This window comes from Phaethon lepturus, unplaced genomic scaffold (genome assembly GCF_000687285.1).
Source record: "Phaethon lepturus isolate BGI_N335 unplaced genomic scaffold, ASM68728v1 scaffold14435, whole genome shotgun sequence".
Taxonomy (NCBI): domain Eukaryota; kingdom Metazoa; phylum Chordata; class Aves; order Phaethontiformes; family Phaethontidae; genus Phaethon; species Phaethon lepturus.
In genome coordinates, this window is record NW_010540035.1 from 62030 (window position 1) to 83350 (window position 21321).

At 42.4% G+C, this 21321-nt stretch overlaps 1 protein-coding gene across 2 annotated transcripts in view; it reads right to left on the minus strand.

Annotated features, from left to right (window-relative positions):
- SNAP25 (synaptosomal-associated protein, 25kDa) overlaps nt 1–6230 on the minus strand; it is a 30356-nt gene extending 24126 nt beyond the window's left edge. The window contains exons 1-2 of one of the 2 annotated variants that reach the window (XM_010287333.1): nt 6092–6230; nt 5394–5435 (exon numbers count right to left, since the gene is read on the minus strand). In XM_010287333.1, coding sequence (XP_010285635.1) covers nt 5394–5435; nt 6092–6163 — 114 coding nt within the window. In that variant the 5' untranslated portion in view covers nt 6164–6230. The remainder of the gene's footprint in view (nt 1–5393; nt 5436–6091) is intronic. The other variant, XM_010287334.1, reaches the window with a different exon arrangement.
- Between the last annotated feature and the right edge of the window lie 15091 nt (nt 6231–21321).

Genomic DNA, 21321 nt, shown 5'->3' on the forward strand with positions numbered 1-21321 from the left:
CAGGCTCTCAGAAGAGCCACAGTCATGGCAGGGGCCTGGTGGCCATGCTTTGATTTGTCTGGTCCTGAGGGCTTAGGAAGGGTTCTCACCAACATCAGTGAGATCCTACATGGGAAGCCATGAATGGGTAGAACTAGTAAGGTCCATCTTGTTATGAAAATATGTGCTAATGGTACACTTTCCCCAGGATTAGAGTCTTTCTTTCTTCTTGTGCAGTGGAGGAATTTCTTAAGACCCTCCTGTCTTTGCACAGGCAATCCTCTGTTTAGTTTGCAACAAAATAAGGATTCTCAAAACACAGGATGCTTAGGGTGGTTCAGGCCAGAGAGTGGCAAAATGAATCTTTCATAGGACCCTACAGTGTTCATGAAGCACATGCCATTTTAATCCAGCTCTCAAATCTGTAGCAGCCTTCTCTTTCCAGAGTTGCTTCTGACTCTCCTTGTCTTCTTGTTGTACTTGTCAGGAGAATTTGTACTGCTGGATTTTGCCATGGTACAGCAAAGATCTCACATTCTTGTCCTTTAGAATAAAATGGCACAGCATGAATTGCTTTTGTCACGGCATTAAACCAACAGCTCTGGAGTTCCTCTGTTTATCCATAAAGCAGGTATACCACAGATGGTAAAACACATTATCTTTCTCAAGCAGCCCTCGAACATACTCAGCCCTGATTGTAGGAATGAGCAGGTCGACCAGCATGTCCTCCTAGACTTTGATTTCCATGGAGAGTGCTGTGGGTTGCCAACCTTTTTTCTGCAAAGATCTGCCCAATTTTGCACACAAGATGACCCCTCAGGGCAGGAAGCCATCACTTGCAACTTCACAATTAATCACATCAGGTGAAACAGCACCATAAATATAGACCCCATAAAGTTCATGAAAGTTGATGTCCTTCAACCTTTTAGCAGCACTAAGCTCTGGTGTTTAGATAAAAGCAAACCAGCAAGGAGTACTGGTTTGGCTTCAACATGCTTTCTGTGAAGCACATGCCTAGGTTCTGCACTGGACCACAGTAAAAACTCCTGATCAGAAAGCCAGAATATATGGTTTTAAACCTCTGGGCTTAATTCAGCTTTCTAGGTTTAATTCAGCTCTGGGATACCTGAGTCTGTCAATGCTTCAGTGAAGCCAGTTTAACAGCATAACCAGGAACCCTTTTGGAGGCTTTAATATACATTATCCCCAGTCTTCTGCAGCTGTGTTTGAAACCTTTTTTTATGAGGGTCTTAGAGCAAGTCAGCAACAAAACGTTCACTGAAATTTGCCCAGCACTTTGCAGGGGAAATGCATTGCTGTGTCATTTCTTATTATTGCTATAATGTCACTGAATTTCCCAAGGTGGGAATAGAACTAGGAAGAGCATTGGAATGACTTCTCAAAGGGCCCATCAGTCCCTCCAGGAACACAGGGTGTTGCATCCTATCTGTGCCTGCTACAAAAGGCAGCTACTCCAACTTTGGTTTAGCCTGAGGGGTGATTTTCATAACGATGTATCAGATAGAGAACCCAAATTCTAGAAATCACTTTCTCTGCATTTCAGGAGATAGTCTCAAAACCAGGTATGTGAAGAACACATAAACCTCCACTTCAATGAAGAATTTTTCTTTAATTCATATGGATTATAGAGTTTGTTTTGAATAAATTAATACAGACAATTATGTACTAGCACAGGCTGACATTGCTAGCAGTTCCCAGAGACACTAAAGAGAAGTGTCAACATGCTAAAGACAAAAATGTGGTCAAAGAAACATTTTTTAGTCATCCATAGTAATGCGTTTCCTCAGCTCCTGCTCCAAGTTCACTGTCACCCTGTTAACACTGTACTGTCTCTCCATGCATGATTAAAGAGCCATGTTACTTCTCAGCCTGTTAATTCACCCTGTGGTTCAGACCCTCAGCCGATACAAATCTGTGTACCCCCACTTAAATCCTGTGGGCCTGGTTTTCATCTAGCGCGATGACCCGGACTCCAGTGCTACCCTGCCGGTTTACATAAACGAAGGGGTTTAATCCTGCATAGGAAAAACCAAGACTAAAATTATGAATCACCTTTCCCTATGCCAGATATGTATTTCTGTGGAATTGCACAGATTAAAACACTTTTCTGAGTAGAACCATTCCAATAGCTGATGATGTCAAAGGGATTTTTCAAATTAGTTTTGACAAGCTTTGGACCAAACTCTAAATTAATTGAATATTTTTTTTAATTCTTCATACATTTGACTATGATAATAATGTCATGGGAAAATCACTTCCCCATCATGAAGGAAGTTAGTATGTGGCATATGGTGTGTTCAGTGTCCTGTGTAGAGCAGCATCATGAGGTTATCAAACATTTATAGCTTACCGTTTCAGCTTTGATATGTTAGTAAACTTGACTCTAACCCCCCAGCATGTGAAATCCTATCTGGATTTAAATGTACAAAACAAACTTTTTGTCTGTACATGTTGCTAAGTGCTTTCTTGCTGGGCTTTCTGCAGTACTGATTTTGTTGATATTTTTTCCCTTGCTGCACCATAGCTAGAAACCATCTTTTTTTCCCACCCTACAATGATTGATTTTCTTTAAAGGCCATGGTGGTTCCACTGGAAGGTGGTCGTACACTCATAGCTTTCCCCTTGCATGTGTTGTTCTGCATTTCATACAGTTGGCTCAGAGGTAAAAAGCTTGAACAAGAAAATAAGGTCAGCTGCAAGCTGTGTATTTAGTCTCACTTCTTCTGCCTCAGTTAATTTTTATTTTAAGTTTCGGCCCAGTCATTGCACAGCATTGTCATAAAATACAGGTGCTTATGGCACTGAGTAGCTCAAATGAGCGTTGGTCAGTGTAGATGTAACTGTGTTGCATGCGTATGCTGGGCACCTCAGAGCAAACTGGTTTTTGTAATCTGCCATCCCAGTTCGTAGCTGCCTTGGGGCAAAGCAGTGGCGACTTTACAACAGCCACTCACCACTTTTCCTTGCTTCCACTCTTGTGCTAGGACTGAAACAAGCAGCTTCATGCAAAGGTGGATGACAAAAGTAAGAAGCAGTAACAGATTTGTCTATGCTTGCCAGCATTCCCTGGGACCAGTACCAGGGCCGAGCATCCAAACTCAGTCTTCTTGGGCAAGGAGGTCTTTTGGGGACATTGATTTTGTCCCCCAAGCTATGACCTACATTTCAGCATTGAGGATGCCTTGTACTGCTATAGGGCTTCCCTGGGTGGACAGCACTCTTCTGTCTCTAAAGTGGAGCCAAGTCAGCCTGTTTATTCTATACTTTCCTAGTATCTAAACAGAGCAGAGCCAACCATGACAGGAATTCATACACATGTATGCAGTAATGATGTTTAAACATGGAGGCATTCTTTTCCTGAGTAAGGAATAACAGATTTGCTGTATCAAGAGAACAGAGTAAAAAGCATTCTTTCACCGAGAAAGAATATCTTCTATCTCTACCCACTAGACGGGTTCTGCTAAGCAAGGGAGTCTAATTGGATTTTTTGGGTTTATTAAATCAGAGCAATGCGAGTTCGATTTCAAAGACACCCACAATTTGTCTTTTCAGTATAAAATCTCTCAATCCCTAAATGCTGCATTCTTTTAAAAGTACCTAGGAAATGAGGTCAGAGTAATCAACCAACTCTTTAGACCACAGAAGAATTTTAAAGGTCTTCTGTAGTCACATTAATGAAAATAATATTCAGCTCATTGTAGAATTCCCTTGACTACTCAGTGCTAGTTTTAGAAACTTCTCTGTTTGGACAGGAAGATATTGTAGCATCTGAATAAAAGCCAGGTCCGGAGAGATGCTGAGCTCTTCCAAGAAGCACTAGAGTCCTGCATAAATTCATTGGTAAATGCAGCAGTCCCAGTTCTCCTCCCACTTTGCCATTTGCCATGCTTTAATACTGAAATTCCAGTGGCATTCACAATATGCTGGTTCAATATGTTAGGAAGACTCAAGCAATGCATAGGTCACACAAATACAGCTCGGGAGAGACAGGGCTGATATTTACTGATGGCTTGGCCCTGAGCAAACCACTTCCCTTTCCTGCGCCTCTCTTCCCACTCATCATCTGCTTTGTCTATTTAGATCACAGGCATTTTGGGGCAGCAGGCTCTCCTGCCTGGCGTTTGTGCAGGTACCCATGTGAGACTTTCTTCCATGCTGTTGAATTGATTTCAGCAGGAGCTGCATCCAGCCTAGAATTGACATCAAGTGATGGCTAGAAATGGCATGTCCAGGGAATTGAGCAACGAAAAGGGACAGATCGCTTGTGAGACAACAGCATGTTTCAGCTGCAAGGGGCCCAGATCTGAAACATTTGTGGAGGAGAAGCGATGCTGACTATGCTCAATGACCCATCTGTCTGTCTATCTGTACAGGGAAATTTAATTTTGTCTCCACTTGACTCCATTGATCTCCACAGTTGTGATTGATTTCAAGGCCATGAAGCTTACGGCTGGGCTTGTGCTTGTTCCTGAACGTGGGACCTGATGTAATTTTCTTCCCGTTGTCTCTGCCGGAGACTCCTCTTATTGTCAGGAGTACTGGGACTGTCAGTGCTGATGACCCTGATTAAAAATGTCACCAGCTCTGGAGCCAAGGCTCACACAGCGTCTGAAAATAATGTGTCCTGTCAAGTGGGAGCAAAGTTTTCCACCACCTGATGGCTGACCACTCTAAACTGAACTGCGTTTGGGAATTTGTGATGTTTAACCCCTTTGTTACAAAGAGGATGAAACAAGGCCTCACTGACTTGTTTTTTCCCTTCTGAGAGTGATCCTTCCAGGCAGGACTGAGCCTGGGTTCCCTTCCTCAGCACCATGGAAAAACAGAGAACTTCCTTCTCCAGAGCTGTCAATCTAGGACATCCCATGAAGCCTTGAAATCCTAATAAATGTTTCAGAGATGCACAAAGAAGTGGAAGTTGCATGCTGTGGTGACTGATGCTCTATAAATAGCTGCAAGTGTTTATGGAGACAGAAGTGTTCAGGGACAACAGGGCAAACAGACCAATTCTCGCCCTCCCCACTTGCGGTGTTATGGCAAGGATGTCAGAGCGGTGCCAACACGAGGGTCCGGGAGCTCTGCAGCAAACTCAGCCACTTGTCCCTGAGTCCAGCTCACCTTCAGAGGCTGTTGCCTTGGTTTATCTCCAGTAGCCTGTCTGGATACTGAGGTATGGGCAAAACAGTGCCTCAGCAGCTGGTCTGCGGTGAGAGACTTGGCAACTAGGGCACAGTGAATGACCCTCCTAAGGGGTAAGGATAAGGAGGGATGGAGCGGCACATAAAGCCGTGGCCATGCCCTAGCAATGTGAGTTAACAAAAAACCACTTCCAATGTCAGACTCTCTATCACTTTTGCTCACACCAGAAGTGCAAATAAAATGCAAGTCCTTACCTCTTCAACAAGCTGCAGCATTCGACGGGTGCTCTCAAGGGACTGAAAAATTCAGAGGAAAAAAACACTTAGATTTGGCAAGATACAGTTTCCAACACTAATGTGCAGGCTCATGCTGACAGTATGCTTTTCCTACGCTCTTTGCCTTCCCTCAAAATCAGGCCATCAGCAGGGTACTGGTGATCTCTTAATCTTCAGCTCTGTTATGGCTCGTTAATGCAGCAGTTCCCACCGCATCTCAGGGCAGCTGCAGTCTCTAAGGCTTGCGCTCCCCTTGCTCACGCGTTGCGGCGCTGCTGCTTGAAACAGCTGGTGTTCTACTTTAAAAATAAAGTCTGTGGTTCTCAGATAAGACTTTTCAGAGACCTAATTGGTGACTTTTAACATTTAATAGGTTTGGAAAATTGAAGGAACTCTCAGAAAATATTAAATTGCTGCTTTTTGCTTTGAGGCCAGTCAAATTGATACAGACTCTAATACCTAAACCAAACTCACAATCAATAAATGCCTTAATCAAGACTAAACATGACATTAAATTTTACCCTGGCTCATTTCATTTCCAATTCTGCTTTCAGTGTAAAGCTGTTGAAAAACAGAATCAGCTCTAGAAATCCTTTGTCGGATCAGCTCCTATTTTTCTGGATGTGTCTCTCATGCCAAACCCAACCCCAAGTTTCCTGTTTAGCTATCGGTCTCACTTCATCAGCAAGCTGGTCGGCACGCCGCTGCATTTCTTCCAACTCATTGCGCATATCAGCGTCTTCCGCCATTTTAGCTGTGGGTGTGTTTGTGGAAGCTGCAGATCAAGGACTTGTGCTCAGCTGCTTGTGAGTCTGGAAGACAGCGAAAAGGGAAAGAAACAGTGTGGTTAGGCTCCCTGACTCACTGATTTGTAATTAAATGCCAGACCCACAAAAGTGCTTTTATTACATGAATGCCCTCACCCAAACTCTTTTGTTCTGTGCAGCAATTCCTATACAGTAGAAAGCACGCAGGATTTTTCAAGGTGGTGCGTTATTCCTGTATTATTAATCACTTTCAAAGAACAAGGATGTATCCTTGTCGTGTTCTTTAGGCAAAATCCTTCCTTTTTTCTTAACCTTTCAAATGCTATCCATATCAAAGCTGGAGATTCAGGAGGTGTTATTTGCTATGAGAAATGAGCTTGAGACCCATTCATTCTTCTCTAAAATTAAAAGTCTTAACATGAAGGAGGTCCAGGTCAAGCCTATGACCTTCATGTCCTATATTTCAGCTGCATTGCTTGGAGGGCCAGACACTCAGCTAATATATCTGCAATGAAATTAAAGACAATGAAATTTTGCGGATTTTTATTGGCTAATGACTTGTCCACCATGCTCTAGTTGAGACTCTGAAATAATATTTACAGGTAGATTGGGTGAGGTTGTCTACCTGGCAGAATCCTTTGTTTCAGGGGAAGTGACTAAAGGACCTAACTGGTATTTTCAACTTCTCTCCGAAGTGGGTCAGAGTCTGAACTTGGTTATCCCTCTCCATACAGAATGATGCCACTGAGCTCATCCTAACCAGAGACCAGGATACAGCCCATTAATCCTCACTTGGGTAGGGTTTCTTTTTTTTGTTATAAATTCGAGCTAGCTCTGATTACTGAGCATGACTTGATTAAGAAAGGCGGGTCCTCCTACCATCTGTCAGGTCTTTATAACAACAACACTGGCTTATTTCTTTGCTTGATTCAAGCATGGCACGTTGCAAATTACTGCTCACTGAATGTTAGATTTGTTCATTGCAGGAAAACCTAATCCCAGGTGCAGAGGAGGTGGGGAAGTTGTGGGGGACTGCAAAAAAAAAGCCATAAAGCACATGCCATCATGCTCAATTACAGACAGAGGACAAAAGCGGCCCCTTTCAGCAAAGCTGCTCCAAGAAGGCAAAATCCCAGGGGCTATTTTCTGTCCTGTCTTTGTGATACATGTAGCCTTTATGAAACAAAATAAGTCAGGGCAGAGCTTGGCTCTAAAATTTTAACAATAATAACTCTGTTTAAATGGAAGTTATTATCCATTGGAGATGAATCTGTTCCTCGCTTTGACAGTATGGGCTGAACAGGTACAGCTGAGGGGCAAGGAGATTTCCTGGATCCCACCCTGTTTGCTTAGAAATGTATAAGGAAAGCAGACAGCTCCTTGCCTTTCCTCTGCAGCTTCAACAACGTATTTGTTGTTTTTCTTATCTACGAGGGAATATGTGACCTTCATGCTTTTGCATTAGCTGTGCCCTCGCTCGTGGTTGCTTTTCCTCTTTGAAGCTACAGCAGGAAGAAATTCATCTCAACAAGCAGCAGCCCTGCAGCTACTGGCATGGCATCTTACTTTCATCACTGAGCACATTACCACATCCTTGTCAGAAGGAGACTGATGTTTTGTGATGGGTCACACAGTGTTTAGGAGCCCAAATGTATGCTGGAGAAGAAGCCCACCCGGTTCTGCCAGCTGCATGGTCACAGCGGTGCGAAGGACCAAGCTTAAGCAACTCATCTGCAACCCTGGCTGATGAAAATGCAGAGCTTAATTTCATGGCTAGCATTCAGACTGGTATCAGGCACTTCAAGGATGCTTACAAACAGCAGTAAATAGGCTTTACAAAAAGTGGCCCACTCTGAGGATTAGGAGGAAAAGCGTGAGGACACTCTTAAGGCCACCCCAGCCTTCCTGCCCGGCTGCTGCACTCGCATTGTCATTTGTGGCACATCACACACCTCCAGGAAGACACTACTCCCGATCAGCAAATGGAGCGTGCTCAGCTGGGATAAAAGAAGTTATTTCGGTAAAGAACTACTCTCCAAACTCTTGTCCCACTTGGCACAGGCTGGCACTAGCACTGGTCACCGCTTCACAAATTGTGCTTTTTTCCAGATCGAGGCAAAACTCAGTATTTAAGTATTTCTGGCACAGCCTCTGTGACAAAATACCAGGATTAAGTCTGTGGACCTAGTTTTAGAATATTTAGCTAAAATATTCTCCTCTGCCTGGATCCCTCACTGCACTTGTGCTGGCAGAGTAACAGCACTGAGCTTTAGCAAAAATCAGGACAATTTAGACATGACTTTGAGACTGATTTAATTGGTACAGACAGCTAGCTGTGAGGGGCAGGAAACTGGTTCTGCGTTATTGTCTATCTGGTAGTATCTTGCTAGTTGTAAAGTGGGAGGTGATACATCAGTGGGAGGATGGGATGCTAACAGGGGGTTTGGTTCAGTCTCTAAGCATATCCACTGTGAGCTGAATGATCACAGATATGTAAGCGAATGAAGGTGACGAGTGCTTCTACTGACAATAACAAACAATACAGTCCATTTGTCAGTCACCACAGATAATAAAAATTGCACAGAAAATTCAGTTCTCAAGCAGATTCAAGCCTGACTTTTGATCTTTTACTCATCAATTTTTGATCATGAGCCAGCGGTGGTGTTGGGTGGTGCAAAAAAGAAACAAAGGGGAGAAACTTTGTGATTTTTCTTTAGTGTTATCTTTCTCGGTTAGTTAGAACCGTCAGTTGGCATCTTAGTGACAGACACATCCTATTTTGCATCAAGCTAAAAAAATGTCAGAGGTTGTAACTAGAGAGATGTTTTGTAACAAGTGATCGAACTTGACAGGTTTATTGAGATTGTTTGGTATTTGTAAAGCACTTAGAATGGATTGAGAAATAGCAAAAAGCATTCTTCCAGACAAGTCATTTTACATCAAGTTTTAGTTATAAACAAAAGTGCCCTGCAGCAGTGCTGATTCAACTTTATTTAATAGAAAACTGTGCACAAGAATCAATAAAGGTTACTTATTTGCACACAGTATGATAAACTACATGTATTTTGCAGATGGCTGGGAATGAGTTTAAATTTTTTATGGATTTTGCAGTTTAAAATATGGAATAGGACAGATTAGAGATAGGATTTTCCTTGAAAAGCCCTATTTAGACTGAAATTCCATTCCAGTGTCATGAATTTCCAACAACAAACCCTGCTATCAATAAAATCCTGTAGAGAGCAGATTTATGTCTTAAAGACAATTATTTCTCTACAGTACAAATTAACAGTTTTCCCTCTATGGTGTTTCTTAGGAACACCTATATATAGTCCTCTTGATGTATTAAAACATTGAAACTGAATGATTACAGGAATGGCCAAGAAAAGGTAAACCATAACGGAGTAGCTCTCAGTGATTACTGGACAGACTTTCAAAAACATAAGGTATTAGTCCATCTTGGGCCCACTGAAACCTGCTCTTGTTTTAGTAGAATGGGAACTAATAGCCAAAGATACTATTGAGGTCTTTGGGTAATAAATTCCTTGTAGAATTTATTTTTTTGGTAATAGCTGATATTTTGCATTCCGTTCCCATTCAAGCTGATTTGAACCAAGTATCAAAATCATATAAATGCCATAGGAACCCCTAATATAACTGGAAATAAACTCTCCAAAAAGTACTCTGTACTTTCAACATAAACCACATTTTATTTTGTCTACAGTCACTGCAGAGTTGGCAGATCAGAAAGCCAAAGCTGTGATGTAATATGTTTAAGCTCTTTAGATCTAAGACTTTGATTAAAAAAAAAAAGTTGCTGTGGAAGTTACAGCCACTTGCATACGCTCAGTTAATTTGTGTTTATACTTGCAATAATTGTATACACAAATGCAAGTTCAAAATTTCACAAGGACCTTGGTTTTTCCTTTTCGGAAAAGGGAAGGGAAATCCTCTGGGTTCACACACAGACATGTACAGTGCTCCCTTAAAAGGAGACAAAAGTCCAAATGTGGCTACAAAATACTCTGTACTTCATGTACCAAGCTGTGCTCTGTGTCTTCTAGACAACACAAGTCACTTCGGGGGCTTGGGTGACTTACATCAAATTCCCTGTGAGCCAGTCTTCTACATTACGCCAGTGCTCGTACAGTAGCACAAAAGCAGACTAAAGGTTAAAGAAAAATATAAAGAGAGACTGGCTAATGGAAACGCATTGCCTATTATACTTTGAATTCTGCATCTGCTATTTTAGTAGTGTTCAGACGCAATAAAGAATCTCATAGCAAGAACATTATATATCCTTGTGGAGTTATACTGAAGTCTGAGAGAGACCTACATATATCCCTAGAGGAAGAGAGATACAATGAGTGACCTTTGAAAGCAAATATTTGCTTCACAGTGATATAAACACTTCAATGCAATAAATACAGGAAAATGAAAATGCTGCAATTTACTGCGGTGAAGGCAACACTGCAATAAAGTGTTCTTTTTTAAGCACTCTCCCTGTTATTAAAGGACATATCTATTCTTCCCATGGATATTTGTAGCCAGAGGATGACTGCATTGGCGTATTCTACTGAAAAAGTCCGAGTAGGTCAATACCACACTTTATGCTTCTTTCTTGTAGGATTGAAAGAGTGAGCCACAGCAAACCCAAAGAGGCGCTTTGGATCAAGCATCTCAGGATGGATGCTGAGCCGTTTAAAGCTGGATGCTGGTTTGCAGCTATTCTCCTTTCATTTTTAATCCGGTCATTGGTACAAGAAGAAACACACACTGTCAAAGGGGGAGATGAAGGACAGGGAGATAGAGGATGAAGGGAGATATAGGATCCTCCTCTCAAACTGCACATGCTTTTCCCTGCTGCATCTCTCCGACAGCTAAAGCTGCCCAGCCGGGAGCTATCTAGAGCTCAGCTGCCCAGCACGCTGGCCACATCTTTCGCCACCTTTTTGTGGATGCGTTACAAGAAATGCACTGGCATTAACCCTGAAGCTCAGTCTGGACCAGAAACTGCCTACTAACACCAGTAGGAATGAAATGACATCAAAAGTGAGAGCCTGCTGCAAAAGGATGCTTAGATACCAATACCTGTGTGTATTGCTGACACCAGCAGGTTCCCCCTCAAACCGTGTTGAGGCTGTAGTGTTCAAAGGCAGATCTCAACAGAAAGCCAAGAAAGGCATGTGTGTGCTGCCCACAGTCAGTGTGAAAAACAGCAGCTGGTGAGAAATTATTTAAGGGAGTTGGGAGCATAGATTTTATTGATCGTGGGCTCTCAGCAATGGCCCTCACAAGCTCTAACTCCAGTGGCTTTCGACTTCTGTCATCTCCATTTCACCCAGAGATCACCACAATTAATACCATCTATAACAGAAGCATTTCCTGCTTTTGCTCTTATTGTATTTTAATTGATCTGAAAGCATTTGGAGAATAAATCAGCTAATTTTGTGATGAAAAATCCTATTTAAAGATTTTATGTTATTGCATAAAATGTAACAATGAAAAATTACTCAAATTTCTTATTTAGATTTAAATTTTAAATAGCTCTGAAATAAAGTCTTGAAGAAAGCCTGATTTTTATATCAGTTCTGCAGCATAGCCTATTGCCAGGATGTAATTTATTCATAAGACTTTCAGCAAAATTCTCATTTCCAAAGAAACACCTTTGTTATGTCTGTGTTACTGATTAAGTCAAAAAGCTGCCCCTGTGTTTCTGTAGGGTATGTTAACATTAACCTGTGGCACAGACACCTTATCCCTCTTCTGTTGCTGACCCACAGTGGGTTGCTTGCAAACCTTTGGGCCCAGCTCCACAGCCCAGGCTGTCAGAGTATAGTGATAAAGAATTTCTCTCTGTTTTTTCCTTGATATTCAGTAAAGAATAATGCCTACTGGTGAGGGTTTGTCGGGGAGTGACTTTGGAAAAGACAGGCACTGAGATCTTGCAAATCTGAATTCAGGAGAAGCAGGCAATACCTAGTTTGTCACTGTCTTCCTGCATCACCTTAGACAACTTATTTTACTCTCGGGGCTTGCTTGCATTGCCTGAAGATAGGTCTCTCAAGCTATGTGAGATGCTGTAGGTATTTGTTTTCCTGCTGCTGGCTCTATCTGTCAGCATCGTACAGATGTCGTGGATACCCTCTGATGGGACTGCTTGTCCTTGTTTAACAACTGAGTCTGTCTCCCATCTACACAATACAGGTAAAATTCTTCTTTTCCTGCCTATCTTGTCCTTTTTTTTCCCTTACTTAAATTGCAGGCATTTCAGGGCATGGACTGGCACTCGGTTTGGGGATGTATGTGGTGCAGGACAACAGGGGTTTTGGATAAATGCTAGTGAACATGACATTGTATTCTCACACTGCATCACTACGTCAGAATCCATATCTAACTGGAATGAGAACTCTCCAGTCAGAGGCCGAAATGAAGTTGTTGAAGTATAATGAGACAAAATTATGACTCTTGACTATTTGCTGAATGTGTTGGAGAAAATAATTGGAAAGCAGTTTTCCTATGGGCTTTGACAAAATGACAAAAACCCGAGTAAAATGATTTCTTAGTGTGAATGCAATTATGCAACATAAATGTGCTACGAGGAGAATTTCTACCTCTACCTCTACCCCTGGCAAACCCCTGATCATTAGTGGGTAAATGAGCGTGATGTGTGTATACACAGCTGCAAGTGCAGCAGGCACGTTGTGTTGACACAACCGCTCCGTGCCTCCAGTTTCTGCAAATAGGGAGATTATGAGCAATACATCCCACACTTCCCCCCAGGCACCGCAGCCAGGGGCAATGGCAAGTGGAAAGAGTTGCCGTTGAGATCTTGGAGAATAACAGGCAGTCATAAAAGAAATGCCTGGAGCCACCTTGTCCCAATACAAAGCAAGTCATTGTTGTCCTGTCAGTTGTCAGACAACACTGCTCTTTTATGAGGCTCCAACATGTGCATGTCACTATCAGGCTCCTGCACCAAAAAAAAATAAAAGCACAGAGCAGCCATTTTGTAACCATTTCACTTCAGATTAATAACAACTTGACTTTCTAGCCATTTTACTGTTAACAAAACTGCTTTAGAAAATAAACCTTTCAAATGTGTTATCTCTTTGCAGTCATTTCTACAGCTATGTACCCACATATTTTTCCTTTCTTTTTTTTTCTTTCCGACAGCAATAGAAAACCATTGCAGGCAAAAATGTTTGGTTTTTTTCTGCCTGGGAGAGCAACCAGCCAGAGTGGTGGGGGTGAAGAAAGAAACACTCATACCAGGAGCGGGCACCTTGTCTGCAGGGAGCTGCTGGCAGCACAGAAGACACTGAACAGAGACCTGGACTGAACAGGCTGCTGTGAGTTTTACTCCGTATCTAAATCCCTACTATCACAAGTAGCTGCCTCATACAGCTTCATTTATAATTTAGCAAGCAATGTCCTATGATTCCCTAAGCTTATTGTGTTCCCACTAGTTCTGAGTCTAGACTCTCACTTCTCCCATACCCAGAAAACATTTCACTTCTAGCATAAATTCAGTCAGAAAATAGCAGTTTGTTCCTGTACTGGACCTGTTCTCTGGCTTAAATAATTTCTCTCCTTCTCTCTCTCTGAGGTATATAACAGCAGCCATAACCTTTCTCAGCATTTCTTTATGGCATGAAAGATCAGCCTCTGTTAGTCCTTTCTTGGTAGATGGACTGTTTGTTTCCCTGATCATCCTTGCAGCTGTTGGTTATGCTGGTTCCAGTTTGAACTGGACTTCTCTGGAAAAGGGTGGCTGGCATTTCATAGGCTATTTTAAATGAGGATATAGGCTTTGCTAGAAAGGCTTAGTGCTTCCCCATCCTTCCAGGAGATACCTGCTCCAAAATACCCTACAGCCTCCCTTGCCATTTGCATAGCTGGATCTTGGTGGCTCAGGACAAGAAATCCAGGTATTAGTAGAGAGGATTAAAGAAAATGTCTTGACTCATAACAATGCTATTTACGTTCTGTGGTCATTTTCTGGGAGAAAAACAAAAGGCATCTGCTTAGCTGGAGGATGAGATTTCCGACTGTCACCATTTTCAGTGAAACTCACACCCTGAATTCCTTGAGGTCTTCCTCAAAATACTCACTCACCATCACTGCAGCAATGCCAAGCAGTCTGCCTCTCTTCTCTGATTATATTCCAACCTGGGTTTTTTTATACTGCTCCTAAGCCACTAAATCTGATTAAAGGCCAATTTTAGAAGCTAGGGGTGAAAGACACGCCCCATTTCAAGTTGGAGGAAGTTTCACCTCTGCCGTTAGCGGTGTCAGGCTTGCAGGTGGAGCTACCAACCACCAACATGCTGGTAGGCTCTGGCAGTGTGTGGAGGGTGAACAGCGGAGCATGTGCATGTGGGTCTGTGTGCAAACATAAAACAGGAGTGCTTGGCGTCTTAAATGCTTTTGTGCCAGATATTCATGGGGTTCTACCTGCCCCCTTCTGTTTCTCTCAGATGAATATATGGGTGGATGGATAGATGGATAGATAGAAATATAGATAGATAGATAGATAGATAGATAGATAGATAGATAGAAATATAGATAGATAGATAAGATAGACAGATGGATGGAATATATATAATAATATGCATATAGAATCATAGAAAATTTTAGGTTGGAGGGGACCTTTTAAGGTCATGTAGTCCAACCCCCTGCAGTGAGCAGGGACATCTTCAACTAGATAAGGTTGCTCAGAGCCCCATCCAACCTGACCTGGAATGTTTCCAGGGATGGGACATCCACCATCTCTCTGGGTACCTCTGAGTGTTTCACCACCCTCACTGTGAAAAATTTCTTCCTTATATCTAGTCAAAATTGGCCCTTTAAAGTTTAAAACATTACCACTTGTGCTGTTGCTACAGGCCCTATTGCTAAAAAGTCTGTCCCCATCTTTCTTATAAGCCCCCTTTAACTACTGGAAGGCTGCAATAAGGTCTCCCCAGAGCATTCTCTTCTCCAGGCTGAATAACTCTCTCAGCCTGTCCTCACAGCAGAGCTGTTCCAGCCCTCTGAACATTTTTGTGGCCTCCTCTGGACCTGCTCCAACAGGTCCATGTCTTTCCTGCGCTGAGTGCTCCAGAGCTGGATGCAGATATACATATATGTAATGGAATTATTGCAAGACATTTTTTGAGGGATTCATGATACAGCGAGGAGGAGGAAAACTGGTTGGCAGATTTTCCTGGGGAGCATAAAGGGAGTTCCCACCAGGCTGCATGAGGCCTGTTGCATTTGCTGTTCCTAGGTTTGTGGAAAGAGACTGTTCCCTCTGCATATTCTCAAGAGTGCCTAGAGCTCCTTGACCAGACCCCTGCCTCCATATACACGTCCAAGCTTCTTTCACATCACTTGATTTAAGTTAAATGTCACCTCCGCTGAGCATCCCAAACCAAAATGATTTTTTGGGGTGAGGGCAGGAGTCAAACCTGGGTAGTGATGGGGAAACGAGCGTGGGGCAAAGGCAGGCACAGATTTCCTGGGAAGTTGAGCGGGACCTGCATCCACCCTTGGTTCGCAGCACCAAAGGTGTTCAGCGCCTGTCTGTGGCTGAGGGAACTGGACTTGTTCAGTCTGCAGAAGAGGAGGCCGAGGGGAGACCTTATCGTTCTCTACAACTACCTGAAAGGGGGTTGTGGCGACGAGGGTGTTGGTCTCTTCTCCCAAGTAACCAGCGATAGGACGACAGGAAATGGCCTCAAGTTACACCAGGGGAGGTTTAGATTGGATATTAGGAAAAATTTCTTCACCGAGAGGGCGGTCAGGCATTGGAACAGGCTGCCCAGGGAGGTGGTGGAGTCGCCATCTCTGGAAGTGTTCAAAAAACGTGTGGATGTGGCGCTTTGGGACATGGTTTAGGGAACATGGTGGTGCTGGATTAATGGTCAGACTTGATGATCTTGAAGGTCCTTTCCAACCTTAGTGATTCTGTGATTCTTTTATTGCTCCTTTTCCTCACTGTTTGAGAGTTTCTTACAGACGACTACTGCGAAGTGTGGAGGTTTTGCAGGTCGTATGAGGCACCTACTTTCAGTGAGCTCCAGGAAAGGGGTCGGTCATAGCCTGTGAAGTCAGTGGGCAGTGAGCAACAGCCTGTTCGCTCACATCTCTCCTGCAGAGGCTGGATCAATCTGATTCAACCTTATAAAGTCACTGTAACACAGAAGATGAACTGTGTCTGCGCCTATTAGCTACCCCCTGGTGCTGCAGTTAGTGTCTGTGAGTCAGGAGCACTTCAGCTACATAACAGGTAATGCAGCATGAGAAAATTACAGTAACTCAGCCCCGTCTGCTCATTCATTTGCTCTTAGTCCTGCCAGTGGGGATGTCTTACACATCAGTGTGGTGGCAACCAACCGGCTGCTGTTGGTTTGTGTTCACGGGTGAAGGGTCTCCCTCTGTACCTTCATAAATCAAGATTAGCAGATCCAATGGCAACAGAGAAAGAAAGAGCTTCTGCAAGAAAGCATTAAACATGAGTAGTTATTCGAAAAGCCTCACTCCACATTGCCTCAACCCTTTTTAATCCTTCTCTGCCTTTGCAAAGTCAGCGCAAAATGCCACCAGAAAAGTTACACACTTCTATTTCGTGCAGATCAAATCAATGTCAGAAAATGCAAGCCAGTAGAGATCATCCTCAAATTTCTTACAATGATCCAAGAAAGCAGACAGACAACATAAGAAACACTTTTTTAGGCTAAATGAACGATGAAAAAGGAACCCACAAACTGGAGAAAGATTTTTTGAGGACAGTTGATAGAAAGAAAACCCATGAGTATTACAGGGAGAAAAGAGAGCACATTTGCACTGGCCTCTGTCACAAAGTAGGGCCAATTTTTGCTGTATTTTTTGGAAGTCTGCAAGTCGGGGGAAAATTTTGTGGTAACTTTATTTAATTTGAAAGTGATTTTTATTAAATTAATTGAACGGGACAATGAATAACTCAGTCATTAAGACAGCAGTGAAATTCTTCATTTGTATGTTAAAAATTGGTGCTCTCCTTTCTTTACTAATCCTGATGCTTTTAGGACTGGATGAGAGAAGCTGTGAGTGTAAACTAGCGGTTTTACAAGCTTAGTATGGAATGTCTGATGATGGGAAAATATGGAAAAAGATTTCATGGCAAAAGAACAGTAACTCAGTATTATAGTTTAAAAGATTGGCAGTGACATAGTTAAGACCATCAGCATCAATGTTTTCGTAGCTTTGATTTCAAAGTGATAGACAGGAATAAGGTGTTCCCCTGACGGCGTTTGTTACGGGCTGTCAGCAGATTCAGGCAGACAGCATTTCATTTCTTTCTGCGTGGTTTGTATTTGCAAGATTTCTTTGCAGTCCAGGACTCGTAGCTACCCCCGCCCCTGAGCTGTATTACACCAGTAAGGACTTACTTTTTCTATGCTGAACAGGACTTGATTATTGTGTATTTGTTGAACTAAGTGCTGCACAAACCCCACTCCACTCCTTCCCAATGTTTGGTGTTAGTTTTATGCTCTCTTTGTCCTCACACCACTGTTGTAAGTGCAATATTGTTTTGCTCATGGAGCACACACACACTTGGCTGCTGGGCCAAAGGGCTGTGGCTTCACTGTGGCTTTTGTGGGTAAGCTTCCCTGGCTTTCGGTGCATTCGTGTGGGCACCGAGGCAAACGTGTGATGCCAAAGGACAGTGTCTTCTAGCAAGAGCTGGTAGTGTAGATTCTGGCTTTATGCAGCTGTGACCTTAAGTTTAACAGAAATGAATGAAAGACAATTAATGCAGTTATTGCTACATCTAAACATTTTAATAGGAGAGTAAAATTCTATACACTGTGATCATGAGTGTATTAGGAATGTAAATAGACAACTTTCCCCAGCTGATTTTTACTAGTCGTAAACAAAGCGATTCATTATGTTTATAATATCGTTTCCTTTCACTTTACCTGATGGTAAAAGTGTGGCCATGTTTCAACCAATGGACTGATTTATTTTTAGCAGAAATCTTCTTTAACTATGTCCAGAGTCAAATCAGCAGCTGACAAAATACAAGCATTATGAAACTGGGCTGATGATGTTATTTGTAGAATGGGATTTTTAACCAAAGGAGGGCGATTTTTTTCAGCTATGAGAGATAGCAAAGGCCATGTTAAAGAAAAGATGTCATTGTCTTTGAGAGTCTTGGTTATCACTGATTATTCACGTGCATTTCTTTTTCAAATTAAAGAAATGGGGCCTTATCTTTAAAGAAACAATTTCATTATCCAAATCTCAATCTGTCTGTTTGTCCACCCTTCTGTTCATTATATCATACAGTATTTGAAACAGATAGCCAGAAGGAAGGGAGCTTGACAATTTGAGGTTTTTCCCTTGTTCGTGCAGCCATTTGTGGTGAGGGCATTGTCATGTGGAAAAGCAACACCATAAGTAAAATAGAAAAGACACAAGAGTTTATAGCCTGAGTCAAAGCCCTATCACCTCAAGGAACTGCCATCCAAAATACGCCTGAAGGAAGTTCAGGACAGCATCTGCATCGCCCCAATACTGCCAATGGATTTTCTCTAGTACAATGGAGCTTTAATAATGGACAAACAAAAAAAACCCAAAACCAAACCAAACCACAAACAAACAAACAAAAACCCAAATGAAAAACAATTAAAAAAACCCAAACAAAAAAAAGGAGGTTGATTTTGACGAAGGTGCTCTGAGTTTCCCCCAAGGATTTCTTCTCTTTTGCAGACCCACAGCCATGCTCTCGGCTCAGGGCTCACTTTCTGCCACATCCAGGGCAGCCCAGCCCTATTGCCGGCTCCACTGTCCTCTACTTTGTGCCATAGTCTCCACTGGGAACTTGAACTGTGGAAGTAGGAGTTAATGCTGAGGAAAGTCCATGAGCTTTGAAAAACTTACTTCTCTTCAGGAAAGAAAAAGAAAGAGCTACAGCCATATTATAAAAAGAAAGAACCCTACTTAGTTTTTAACTACTCTCATTCTCTGTTTTTATATATGTGATACACGGATAGAATTGTGAGTATGTAAAAGGCAGCTGGCACAATATAAGGGCACAGCAGAGTAACTTTTTTAAATACAGTTTAGACGACAAAAAGGCTGGCATAATTTTAAACAAATAAATCTTTTACAGACCTAAATTTTATTATTTCAAGGCTCTTTTACAAAGTCAAAAGGACAAAAAATTTTGCTGCTGTTAAACAGCTCAGCTCTCTGAAGTGAAGCTGGACCAGTGACCAGGCCAGACCCACTCCCAAAAACCTGCAGTTTTGCAGATGCCATTCGGAAAAGGGAGAGGATCTGGCTGCTCCTCTCACTGGGCATGACTGGGAGTTTAAATGGGGAGATTCTAGTGTCATATCCACTGTTCATTGCTGGTGAATATTTATACAAAAAACAATACATTGGGAATAACTGTTTAAAATGTATACTTACAATGCTCTTACAGTTGTACAAGTCAAATATTGAAAACACCTGACATTTCTAGGCTAAGTAACAAATCATATTAGCCACAGGAATGCATAATAGCACCCCATGGATATGCAAAACTTATTCACTCATTTTCAAAGGCTACTGCTCCTTTCTGATTCACACCTACAATTCCTGGCTGTTACTCATTTCCCAGGAATCAGTAATATAAATTCAAAGAGGCCAAGGGCACACTGGCTTTCCATGGTACAGGGTATGAGAACTCCTCATTATTTATTGCAGGCTCATGAGGCTGATTTAGAGACCTATCTTTCCTCTGAAGGCCATTTCAGTCTTCACAGACTGATGAAAAAAACCCAGCACGGTCCTCCAGTGAAGATTACCCAGACTTGCAGGCGAGGATTTGGTTGGACTAATACAAGAGCACAACTCATATTCTTTTTTTTCTCCTTTCTTTTTTTGTTGACCAATCAATTCAACACCAGGCTAGATAGTGCCTCAAGGGCATCACTTTCAACCACGTGATCGGCAGATTAACAGGGAGGCTGCAAAATCCTTTCCACTCAAACTGTTTTAACAGAGGATCAAAATGTTTCTCTCTGCATGGGGATTTTTATTTAGCTAGTTCTTTTTAGTCAGTTTGCACATGGTTGCAAAGGAATTAAGGCCTGCAAGGGTGCATAAAATGGTCTGGTTTTGTTTCGAACCTTTCCCTTTCAATTTGTGTTTGGGAGTAGAAAGTTTTCCAGGTCCTTATGGGAATGTTGCCCCTTCCCTTACGGTTGCATCGATATTGGTTGAATCTCATCAACCCACAGATGATGGCCCCAAAAGGTCAGGACTCAGAATGTTTTGCAAAAGCTTCCCCTTTTCCCTGCTGAAGTTTCATGTTCTCCTTAAGGTAGATGGATGTATTGAAATGGGCTGTGATACAATCTGTAGGGGGAAATCTCAGGAAAGACAGGAGCTGATTGGATCCTATGGGATTATGTGGGATTTACAGAGCTCTGCTGAACAATAAAACACGAGATTAAATTTGATCATGTAAATAAAATAAATGATAACTGACTGATTCCTTGCCCCAGCAGTCCAGCTGCCGGGAAGCCGATGTGCTAACTACTTCGCAGCATAGAGCTGTATGGGGATTCCCATTGAAACCCTTTATATTTAATGCACAGATCTCTGGCATATACAGGTACTACTATTGCTGATGGCAAGATGGTAAATTCACTGTTGGAGCACAGGAGTATTTTTACTGGAGAGAAAAGGACTCAAAAAACCTCCAACAAAAGCAGGAAAACAGATGATATTCATCTAAGGCACAAAAGCACACCTGGAGCTACGTAGATCAAGGATCACATGTGAAGGCATACACACAGCATGGCCAAGAGGTTTCTTTGGCTACAGCTTGTGTTGAAACAAAACTAACCCACTCGCTCAGCTGCTGGACAATGAACCACAGCAGTGAGCTGGGACAAGAGCAGTTCACATACTACTAAAAGCAACGGCAAGAATAAACTCAGCAAAAAAAATTAATAGCTGACATTTGAGAGCAATCACAGTTTGGTCACGAACAAGTCACAGAATTCAGCAAATAGAGAATTTCCCCACAACTGTGCTTGGATATTCCCACAGTCTCACTGTCAATATCCTACAGCTCCAGATTTCAGGCTGGGGAGCAGAGTGTGTGCTACACAGCTGAGGGC